Below are 11,684 nucleotides of genomic sequence, written 5' to 3' on the forward strand. Positions count from 1 at the left end.
TGTAATACTTTAAGGTTTCAATTTATCACAATAAAAGACCGAGTGGTGTTTCATATCACTTTAATATATCGCTCTCGTTTTACAACCATTTCATCCAACATCAGTTTTGGTCTTACTTCGACAGACAAAGCCGGAAGTACTCCGTCTTTACGATCGCGGACTTGACCACGTCGCAAAGTGGACGTCCTGGCCAGGAGCGGCATACATACTGATCCCCCCAGCTGGAGGTAGAGAACGATCGCTTGGGACGGAGGGAGCAAACTCAGCCAAGGTACCGACGGCGTGCTCAATAAAATGAAAAAATAAACACAACCAAAGAATAGTTTGTTAAACATAAAAACTGCTGTTGCATGTGAATTTACCAACCCAAAATGCGCGTAATTGCAACAATCGTCAACAAGTGTCATGTCCCCCATGTGTCCTGCAGGCTTGTCACCTTGCACACACGAACGCACTCACTTATGTCAACATTTCATTATCTTAATCTTTACAAAATCAAGGCCTGCAGACCCGATCCAGCCCATCACGTCATTATATGGGGCCTGTAAAAACCTTGAAATTTCCTTGCAAAACTAGTCATACAAATGCCAACAACTCACACAAAGCATACGGTAATTTGGTACAAGAAGTGGACGCCTTGTCCGTAAACAAACACAGAGCAGCGCAGCTTCTGGCTGACTGACAGTTAAAAAAAAAGCTAGCGTGGTACAAATACAACTTCCTGTAAACATTTACACCAGGCACTTAGATCAGATAGAGCCAAATCAATTAAAAATTCTGTAATTAATGTTTTCAGAGCATAAGCATTCCAACATCTGCTTAATTTTAAATGTCATTATATCTCGTTTAAACAAAACGAGATCTTTTTTTGTTTTGTTTTTTTGACTGTGCCCAATGTAAACCTAACCATGAACTAAAAGCGAGTTACAGATGGAATATAAGTTTGACACCCCTGATCTTAATCCTTTACATGTATGTGTTTTGTATGTGTTGCTGAGCAAGACCTTCTTTATATTGGTGGGAGTGGTAATGCTGATCATGTCTCCAGAGAGAATGAAAGAGGGAGGGAGGGAGGAAGGTGGGTGGACGTGAGGACGAATGCACGCTTCAGCATCCTGATGATGCTGGAAGACGTTGAATGGCTGAAGATGAATGAGTGGGTGATGATGGATGAGACGCGCAGGGCTCAGAATCGACCGGCGCCATAAGCTTGGAGGCCGCGTTGAGAAATGACCAACAAGAGTCTCGGGTGACGGATAAAGAGGGATGGAGGGAGTAGCGGGTGGGCGGGGCACGGACCAGGCCGTGATTCATGGCCGTGCTGTGACAAGGCAAGATGGAGTGTCTTTAAAGCAACACTTCCATTTACCATTTACTCAGCTATTACCCGGGGGATGGCTTTCTGACGGTTGAGCGTTAACTTGAATTGCCGAGCAGCTGAGATCCTTTACTGTGACATGGCGGGCCTTTTCACACTCTCTTGGTCGGATCACAGCTTCCAAGCACAAGGAGATGCCAGTCAAACGCCATATTTATTCTGTTTAAGTTATCAGCTGGAGGAATTTTTTATATTAATTTTATTTGTATAGTGTTGAGATCTCAGAACATTTGATATGGAGCAAGTTAAGGGCCAGCACACTATTAAATATTAGGACTAAGCAAATTTGCAACTAACTAACTAACTAACTAACTAACTAACTAACTAACTAACTAACTAACTAACTAACTAACTAGCCATAAATAAATAAATAAATAGATAGATGAATAGATAGATAGATAAATAAATAAATAAATAAATAAATAAACATGGATATATAGAGAAAAAAAAAGTTTACAGACTAACTAAAAATATTTTTTTCTCCAAAATTGCAGCCTCTGCGATTTAAGTACAAACTACTACATTGTGATGTCAATTTGAATTTGATTCATTGTATAAATATTCTGGCAACAATGCATCAGAACTGGACAAGGTCAAGTGATTCATGAACAGTCGATTTTGTACCAAACCAAACGTCTGCTTAAATCTGAAGCTGACTTTCAAAATGACAAGGAGCCCAGCTCAAGCAAAAGAATGACTGCATAACTCTCTCGCTTTTACAGATGGCGTCAGCCAGAGATTCGGAGCCGGGCCACGAGGAGAGGGACGCGGCCGACCAGAACTTTGACTACATGTTCAAGCTGCTAATCATCGGCAACAGTAGCGTGGGAAAGACGTCCTTCCTGTTCCGTTACACGGACGACTCGTTCACGTCAGCCTTTGTCAGCACGGTGGGCATCGACTTTAAAGTCAAGACTATCTACAGGAATGACAAGCGCATCAAGCTGCAGATCTGGGTGAGCCGTAACAGCGTATGATGATGTTCACGTGATGTAAAAATCGTATTATGGAGCTTTTCTTCTAAAACACAGCAAAAAAAAAAAAAAAAAGACATTCCTAAAAAGTGTTATCGCTTTCAGTGCTAAAATGTTGCTTCTCTTTTTGGCTGACAGAGAGAATTTTGATCTGTGCGGAAGCCAAAAACTAAAAAGTGGCAGACAGTGTCTCCTTGATCTCACAAGGTGCTAAGTGTGAAAACTCAATGTCTACCCTAAACACCAAAAAGACAGTTGTGCAAAAATAAATCCCCAAATTTGAACCTTAGCGCCTACAAGGCAGGTGGCTAACCACTTGATTTCCATACAATATGTACACGTTTATGATATAAATAAGTTGTAAATCAAAACCGCACTTTTTATTTCACGTTCATGAATTATTTTAAGAATGAATTTAATGTTGTTTTTGCGGTTCTGGAAAGCTACTTAAGTTGCTAAAATGGCTGCACACAGAACACTTAGTGTTATTTATGTATGTTTATTGGTCTTTACACTTGCTAATCTTTGTGTTCACACCCCTGGAGCTTGACTCAAGTTATGATCTCCGTATGAATATTTAAAAAAACCTGAAGCAACATCGTGTAGACTCAACGCCGCACTCCCAAATGAACTGTGAAGACGAGCAGCGGCAATTCACGCTGTTGGCAATGAAATGCAATAAAAATATATTACTAAAGATAAAATATGATTCATTTAGGGATATAAAAGCAAAATAAAAACTGCATGCATAATGTAGATTTTTCTTAAAACCAGTTTTTCTTTCAAAACGAGATTTTGATCAACTTTTACCACAAATTGTGGGCTATATTTAAAAGTAAACTCCTTGCATGGCCGTTGAGAAATCTCAAGTTAGACTGATAAAAAAATAGATCTCCTCAACAGTGAGCAAACTTCCTGTTTTTGTCCTACTTGTCGTTATTTGTCCAACAGATAAAAAATGGTACAACTTTAAAAGAACATTTTTATTTTTTTAGTTTTATTTTTTCAAGAAACAAAGTATGTTGATTAGCAAATATTTGAATTTCCACTCAAACCTAAATGTCAGTTTCTCACCATTTTTTTGATTTTAATATTAACCCATTCCTAAAATTTCACAACTTTTTCTTTTCATTCATTAAAAAAAATCCTTCAGTATTTTTTTTTTTACGAATAAAGCAAAAGATAATTTATAAGACTCCAAAAAAGGTGTCATTTTGAAAAAAAAAAGAGACAATCCAAGCCAATAATATGCGGCGTCGAGTTCACATTGTTTCAACTGTGTCGAGGATAAAATAAATAACACCGCAGGGAAAACAGGTTGGATGGATAATAAATCAACAAAATTGTTCGAAAAAAAAAGTATAGCCTTTTAAATGCCAGCGCTGTAAATTGACTTAAACCAATAAAAGACGAGGTTAAAAGGTTCTCGCGTGCAGCCCGGAGGCTTGGAGACCATTGTGGCGCTCTTTCCCCCCTCCTCTCCTCACCCCAATTTGGCCTCGGCCCGGCCACCGTGCATGTAGCATCAAGTCATTTCTCACGCGGCGCCGTTAATGCTAGTTGATGTTTAACACGCTCCCCAGACAGTACACTTGATGAAATATGCATGCGTTTGAGCGGGTGGGGGCCAAGTGTGCTTACGATGCAGCCCGACACCCACCAGGACAAGACTCTGCTCACTCACGGCACTCCTGCGAGATGAAAGCAATACATCCTAACACACACACACACACACCTAAACCTCCCTCCCTCCCTCCCTCCCTCATTGGAATGTATTCTGCGAGTAAGCACTCTGCACACATCAGGCGCAATGATCAAATTCCGTTCCAATGGCTTCCACGGGAGCGCTGAAAGCACTCGTTTTTGTTACATTCGGCGGGGCAACATTAGCATTAGTTTTCATAATGGAAGCGCATATTAAATTCATCTGTTTAAGTCTGCTGTGCCGCCACGTGAAGTGTTAGATGATGATTCAAGTTCCCCAGTAGACTACACATAAAGAAGACAAACAGTGCACCTTCACGACTTATTGTTGGGCTTTGAAAAAAAACCCCAACAGACTATATCCTCGTGGTGCAACGTTCGTGACGCGTTTGGAGGGATTTACTTTTGTCCAAAAGTCAATCATTCACTTTTCTTTCTGGGGCTCGCCCAGGTTAGCATGTTGTTTTTTCCTTTTTGCCTGCCGACATCCTTTTTGAAATTTATTTAGATACTTGAGATAGTCAAACTGTTGCTGCAGCTAACAATTACATTAATGATGTGTCAATTTTTTTTCGGGTTCATTTATGAATCAGATTTAAAAAAAGAATCATGTTTTAATTTCCCCTTTATTATGCAGAAAACACACAAATATGAATGCATGATTATTCGGATTTGTCCGTCAAATTTCAGGAAATAGGCAAAAACCTTGCTTACTATTTTCCAAAGTAAAAGCAAATACTTTATTTTGATTCAACACAAACATAAAACATTATTTACCATTTATAAGTTGAAATTCTGAGCATGTGTACAATTTTAAATTGAAAAAGGCCTCTAAATGATTCATCAACGATAAAAAATAATTCTCGATTAATTTGATAATCACTGTTGATTAATCGAAAAATCTTTACTGCAGCCTAAAGTGTACATATATTATAAATTGAACCACAAAAACATGGTGCGATTGTCAAGGAAAATAGAAATGGCCACAATCCGCATCAGATGAGCTTTGCTTTCTCGCTTCTTTGTGTTTCCAGGACACAGCGGGTCAAGAGCGCTACCGCACTATCACCACAGCTTACTACAGAGGAGCCATGGGCTTTCTTCTCATCTACGACATCACAAGCCAGGAGTCTTTTGTGGCAGTACAAGACTGGTAATCTCTTCCCGGTTCAGGTCATCAATGTCTTTTTGGTACAGGTACAGCATTACATTATTAATTCTTGTTTCCCAGGGGAACGCAAATCAAAACGTACTCGTGGGAAAACGCCCAGGTGGTGCTGGTTGGCAATAAGTTGGACTTGGAGGAAGACAGGGAGGTCCCAACCCAAGATGCTCAGAAACTCGCTACAGAACTAGGTCAGTGCAGGAAAACATGCACACATGTCCTAAACTCTCTGAGGACAACTTAACTGTCATTGTGTGGTCGACGCATAGTTGCACATTTTGTTTGTATGTCCAGCAATTGTCTAGATGTGTCAAAACAGAAATTCTAACAATGCTTGTATGCTAATGACTGATTATGCTGATTATGTTGTGTCTTGGTATTCGGACACTATTTTGAAAAAATGAAATCAAGATCACTTTGATAGGTTAAAAAGTGACAAAGTTTGTAAATCAGGGACAATAACTTTCCTGCTCTCCAAAAAAGTAATGATTTTGCAACTTATGTACAAAAGTAGTAGAAGGGTACTGTTTCTAAATCCTAACTAGCTAAAATGCTAACAAGCGGCCATTTTGTATATACCTTTCCCCCCCGGTAGGCTTTGAGTTCTTTGAGGCCAGCGCCAAAGAATGCATCAATGTGAAGCAAGTTTTTGACAAGCTTGTGGACGTCATCTGCGACAAGATGAACGACAACGTCAACAATGACGCTTCTTCGTCGCCCGCTCACAAGGGAGCCGGCCTGAAGGACACGCCCCGCAGCATCCAGGCGGGCTGTGCATGCTGATCACCAAAACACACTTTGCTTGTCGACCTATACTTCTTCAATCGGGCCTTATGTGACTGTTACACGAGAATACCAAAGAATTGCTTTGCAAACACGTGCCTTTTACCTTGCCACTTTATTATTTATCACTTTTGTGTGTGTGGAAACAGGCACCTGTTGTCGCAGGCAAACACATGGACCAAACCTGAGAGCAGTGAGGATCGCAGTAGTTGTGTCATGCTACCCCCTTGTGGCTGCGTTAGGAAATTGCATGACTGTGACGTCAAGGTACAAGGGTGGTGGGGGCTCATTACTGTTAGAATTTAGTGATTTATTTTTAGTTTTTACTGTAAATGGCAAAACAATATTTCTTTAGCCATGTTTTTTTTCCTCTGCCTTCAAATTGGAGAATTTAAAGGGTGCTTTGCAGCATGTTTGTTGTCATGTTTTGGATTAAAATACTTAATATCTTATTTAATTTGTATTTGTTCCTCATTGTTGTAGTATGTGGGTTTTTAGATTTCGTGTTCTCAAAAAAGTTGGCCCATCAGGGATGGATAGATCTTGACCTCATTTCAATTTGTTATGGAGCATTTAGTTTACTGTGTTCATTTTATTGGCCTCCAATTTGAAGTGACCCAGTTGACGTACTCCAGATAAGAAATCTTTTATAGGTAAGTCAATATTTCTAATTTCACCGGGAATCAGCTGTAAATGCTTGCGGTTGTGTCGTAAATGTTGCCATGTCTGAAGGGACTTTGACCACCAGGAAATGTTACTTATTTGCCAAGCCCAAAAAAAAAAAAAAAAGTCAGTGACGTACAGGGCATGACCTCCTTTCTCCTCCCCTATCCACATTATATGTGTGTGTTAAACCAGAGGGAAGATAAAACAAGTCACGGAAACTTTTTGCTGCACACACTCCTGATTGATCGACACAACTGCAGCACCGGTATGAACTCTGTTGTATTTTTTTTTATGTCGCTGTATTGTGAAATAGTTGTCAGAAAGAGCTCAGAAACGGTATTTTCTCTTAAAAATTCAGATATAACGTGTTAATTGTTTAAATAGAAACATGCCACTTTGAGTTGGTATTATATTGGCAAACTGTTAAATGAACTATGACAACTTCAAATGAAAAAAAAAAAGTAGCCCATTCATTACAAACCTTAAACTTTTAATTTATTTTAAACTTTCCTTTCTTTTCAAATATAATATTGCGAATTTGTGGACATATACGTCCTTATACAAACAATGTTATTTTTGTAGCTAAAATTTAGTCCAATTCACAATTGAATTAAAAATGGAATCATATTTAATACAGAAATGATGCTAGAATGGCCTGAAAATCAATTTGAATGAATGAATGTTTATAAAAATTTTACTTTTTTTTAATTGAACCACTGAAATAAAGAATAGTAGTTAGAAATAATGCTGGTTGATGCGTCAGAAAATTTCATGGCCTTTGTTATATTATTCCAACTATATTCTTGTAATGTTGCAATCTAATTCTAAAAAAAAAAAATTCCTTCATTCACCTACTTTTACAATTGACATTTTATGATTATTATGTATGACTTTATCTCATAATATTTCAACTTTATTCTTGTCACAATATTCTTTTCCTTTATTTTATAACTTTACTCTTTTCTCATATCATAATGCTGTCTAGTTTAAAAAATTCTATCGTTAAATTTCACTATAATATACAAATTTTCATCATATTTATTAAAAATATTGCCCCACGATAAAAAAAGTCAAAATATTAAGAATAAGGTATGCTCATAATTCAGAGCAGTTCTTTTCCCAGTTCCGCTACCTTCAAACGATTTAGGATGCTGACGACATGGAAAATATTTTACTGTTTCTTTGGGAACAAATTTGCCAAGTAGGTGGCTGACGTCATTGCCAGTTAGAGCAGCCATAAAGACGGAAAAAAAAGATAACTATAAAATTCTTTATGCCGAGATCAGAGGCTAACAAAGTTGTGTAAGTTCAGGAACAAGGTGTGTTTTATAGCATCACTGTGCTGCCTGCGACGTGACCAATCCCTCTCATTTGTCATTAATGATTATTTTATTGGATTTGTTATCAAAGGCCACTTGAATAAGTGGCACCAGATCACAAGGGCTTTAACTTTTTAATCAACTTTGATGAGAGCCTCCTTTATCTGGAAAGGAGTGGAAAAAAGACACGCAACGCCACTATCTTAATTATTACAGGGGGAACAAAGTTAAATATAACTAAACTGTGGTTGGACCAGAGTGAGCCCAATTATCATTAATGGTAATAATAGCAGACATTGAGAATTACTCCTATAAAACCCCAAACTGTGTGGGGGTCCAAATTAGGTCCAATTTTTTTGTTTTTTTAGTTGCGAATTATTTTTGTTAAACACTGCCATAGGCTGACATTTTGATCTCGTCTTCTCTCTTCTTCGTCGTTGCTTTATGTACAGTTTAAAATACGCACTGCATGATGAGGTAAAACAAATATCCACAACAACTTGAAACTGAAATTTTAGATCAGCCTGTAAAAGTTGCCAGGAGTGGAAGGGGAAGCCCGTGTTTGCTAATTCGTCTAGTTAATGTCTAACTAAAGGAAACGTGAGCAATGTCGAACGAGTTTTGTTCACTTCCTGTTGGACCAACAAACTTGTATGAAGGCATTATTAACTGTTTTTATCTTTAAAAATACCTGAAAAAATATCCTGGTGACATTTGACTTATTTTAAGGATAGTCACTCCATAGATTTAAAACTAACAACCTGTGCATCACCACTCCCGGCTTTTATTTATGTGCTTGTTTTTTTTTTCCTTCTTCTCTCAACAGTGTGAAAACATCCGCCAAGATGTGTTGCTCAGGTTTTCTCAAAATGATGATGTTCATCTTCAATGGCGCCATCTTTGTAAGATTAATTTTAGGCCTTAGCTTGCAAACATCACATGACCAAACTTGCTAATGCGTCACGAGTGCCTCATGCTGCTTTTGCTGGATTTTCAGGTAGCAGGTGCTGCCATCCTTGGAGTGGGCATTTGGGTAAAGGTGGACAGCAACTCCTTCATGGGAGTCGTGGATGGCGTGGAGGAACTTCCGCCGGAGATTTCGCAGCTGAGCAACGTGGGCTACGTACTGATCGGCGTGGGTTCCGTGCTGGCGATTATCGGCTTCCTGGGTTGCTGCGGTGCCGTCAAGGAGAGCAGGTGCATGCTGCTCACGGTGAGTATCCGCAATTCAATTTTATTAATTAGGAATTGCTAAAAAGAAAAGTGATTCTCTACCAAATGTTCAAAACTTTAGGCGAGCATATTATTTTTGTTTTTGCTACTTCCTGGTTCATGGACGATAAAATTAAGATATAAAATTGTACCATTTTCACTTCATTTCCATTCTCCACTTTCAGTTCTTCAGTATCGTGCTGATCATTTTCCTCATTGAGGTCGCCGTTGTGGTGGTGGTGCTTGTTTTCAAGGACTTGGTAAGTAACAAGCTTAAGGTGTTTGGAAGATGTTCTAAGAATTTGTTCACAATCTCCAGGCAGAAGATCTCTTTGACAGTCTCGAAACTGAAATCCACAAGAGCCTCGCTACCAAGTACGGAGAAGACGAGACCTTGACGTCACTGTGGAATTCCACTATGGCGGCGGTAGGACCACTATTTTGACAGAAAAAATATTTAGACGTCATTGCAAGACACGACTGATATTAATGCTGTCTTCACAGTTCCAGTGCTGTGGATACAAGAACTACACGGATTTCACCGGCTCCCCCTTCCAAGAGATGAATGGAAACTTTTATCCATCACAGTGTTGCAACGGGACGTCAATCGGCGAAGCGTGCAGCCAGTTGTCGGCGCAAATCGCCGAAAGCCTGCAGGTGCTTTGGCGACCACTCATTTGGTGAATTTTCTTCTCATTGGGTTGCTTGAACATTGTCATCTCTCCGTCAGTTGGTGGATGGCTGCCTCAACAAGCTGCTGCAGTTCATTGAGGCAAACACGCCCATCGTTGTAGGCGTGGGTCTCGGAGTCGCCGCTCTTGAGGTATAAAAACACAAATACATATTCAAAATTATTTTGAAGAAGAATTAAATCTTTTTTTTGTAAAAAAAAAAAAAATTCTCAGACCATTGTTGATCTTATTTGCAGATTGCTGCCATGGTGGTTTCAATGGTTCTCTACAAGGATATTGGCACTAAAGCATGATGATCACTTTTTATTTGATGATAATTATTTAGCTTGTGTGTTGTTTCCAATGAGTAAAGCTGGTTAGGCCAAAACTGACAAAAAAAAAAAAAAAAAAACAGTCAACCCTGCGTGATCAAAATCAGGAGCCAGGGATTTATTTATGTTTCAATGGCTGTCAGGAACTGCCATTCTGCACATGGATTCATTGATCCTGTAATATTAAAATAATCAAAAACAAACAAAAAAAAGTCATACATTGCCAATGTGCTGTGTATTTTTTTTATATTGAATCACTTTAAGCAATAAAAGAGAACTTTCTTGTTCAGTTTGCACATCGACAACGTTGACATGTCAGTATTTGGGCTAAGGACAGAATTTAGGTTTTTGAAAGGATCGGAATAACCCATTCAAATGCCTTAACGGACAGAATATCCTGACTAAAACGCCGACGCACTTTTGAAGATGCACAGCTTGAAATGACAACAATACTTGCATATTATTCTTTTTTTTTTACTTTGTTACATTGTTGATAATTATTTTGAGCAATCTTTAATGTGCTCATTAATCGTCAATAATTCACATTACTACACGCCTACAATATGTAAAATCATTAAAGCACTTTAAAACATGTAGTATACGAGTCATGGGGTGTGTGCTCATTTTATTGTCTTGATAAATCTTGTGGGTTTGAACGTTTCACAGTTTATCACATAAGCTCTTTCAATCAATGCACTTTTGTGGTTTTTGTAGCTCCTGTATTTCTTTTAAATCTCCTGACAGCTTGCAGATTTTGGGAATGGTAGCATCAGCTGCTGGACATTTAAATCAAAACAGACAAACAACATTATGACTCCAAACACATTTTGGAGGAAAAAGAAATTAGTTTCATGAGCCATCCGTCACAGTGATGTCATTTTCAGTTGAAAGCAAGTGGCAAAATAGCCGCCAATTGAGATGGATAAAAAATAGGTGGATTTTGCTACTTAATTCATATTCCACAAAATGCATTTACAAACATATGGAACTCTGATACTAAAAGAAGAAATACAATTAACAATACCTCTGAAGTAAATGTAAAAAAAAAGTATAGCAATATGTATAAAAAATATATTGTACTGTATAAAATAACAAAAAAAAATACAGTTGGGTCAATTACAGTGTATGAATTATTCTTGTGTTTCTAAAATTTCCGTTTAGAGGAAAGAAGAGGGCCAAAATATGCTTCTCCTGACTCAATTAAATTGTTAAAGATATTTTTCAATTAATACCTCCTTAAACTGCACAATATTATCTTTGTAGAGCCATAATTTGATTGAACTCATTCATTGATGCAAGACAGTAATTGGAATCGTGTGTTTGCAGTGCCCTCTAGTGGACACAGTTTTGTTAGCATTCTGACCTTCTTTCTTGCATGGATCACATTGATGTATGGCAGGTTCTGGGAGGCCTGCAATGTCTCCTAACACCTGTAGACCTCCATGAGAAAGTTAAACAGTGCCACTGTTGGATCTTTGAC

General features: G+C 38.3%; 2 protein-coding genes across 2 annotated transcripts; both read left to right on the forward strand.

Annotated features, from left to right (window-relative positions):
* The first annotated feature begins 111 nt into the window (after window positions 1-111).
* rab3da (RAB3D, member RAS oncogene family, a) lies at window positions 112-6,456 on the forward strand. The gene is made up of 5 exons (XM_049720298.1): window positions 112-271; window positions 2,101-2,334; window positions 5,091-5,209; window positions 5,288-5,412; window positions 5,817-6,456. Exons 2-5 carry the CDS (start codon window positions 2,101-2,103, stop codon window positions 6,002-6,004), a joined length of 666 nt encoding a protein of 221 aa, XP_049576255.1. The 5' UTR covers window positions 112-271; the 3' UTR covers window positions 6,005-6,456.
* On the forward strand, window positions 6,124-10,800 carry tspan34a (tetraspanin 34a). Its single transcript, XM_049720290.1, has 9 exons — window positions 6,124-6,271; window positions 6,863-6,935; window positions 8,816-8,891; window positions 8,987-9,202; window positions 9,387-9,461; window positions 9,521-9,628; window positions 9,706-9,858; window positions 9,932-10,024; window positions 10,130-10,800. The coding sequence occupies exons 3-9, from the start codon at window positions 8,835-8,837 to the stop codon at window positions 10,184-10,186; spliced, it is 759 nt and encodes a 252-aa protein (XP_049576247.1). The 5' UTR covers window positions 6,124-6,271; window positions 6,863-6,935; window positions 8,816-8,834; the 3' UTR covers window positions 10,187-10,800.
* The last annotated feature ends 884 nt before the right edge of the window (window positions 10,801-11,684 follow it).

Source organism: Syngnathus scovelli, chromosome 5 (assembly GCF_024217435.2).
Source record: "Syngnathus scovelli strain Florida chromosome 5, RoL_Ssco_1.2, whole genome shotgun sequence".
Taxonomy (NCBI): Eukaryota; Metazoa; Chordata; class Actinopteri; order Syngnathiformes; family Syngnathidae; genus Syngnathus; species Syngnathus scovelli.

What these genes read in the sequence shown, in the direction of transcription:
- rab3da (XM_049720298.1), top strand. Translation starts at nt 2,101, where the DNA reads ATGGCGTCAGCCAGAGATTCGGAGCCGGGCCACGAGGAGAGGGACGCG. An exon ending in TTTGTGGCAGTACAAGACTG is followed by an intron (nt 5,210 to 5,287) that starts GTAATCTCTTCC and finishes CTTGTTTCCCAG; the next exon opens with GGGAACGCAAATCAAAACGT. An exon ending in GAAACTCGCTACAGAACTAG is followed by an intron (nt 5,413 to 5,816) that starts GTCAGTGCAGGA and finishes CCCCCCCGGTAG; the next exon opens with GCTTTGAGTTCTTTGAGGCC.
- tspan34a (XM_049720290.1), top strand. Translation starts at nt 8,835, where the DNA reads ATGTGTTGCTCAGGTTTTCTCAAAATGATGATGTTCATCTTCAATGGC. An exon ending in GGAATTCCACTATGGCGGCG is followed by an intron (nt 9,629 to 9,705) that starts GTAGGACCACTA and finishes CTGTCTTCACAG; the next exon opens with TTCCAGTGCTGTGGATACAA. An exon ending in TCGGAGTCGCCGCTCTTGAG is followed by an intron (nt 10,025 to 10,129) that starts GTATAAAAACAC and finishes TCTTATTTGCAG; the next exon opens with ATTGCTGCCATGGTGGTTTC.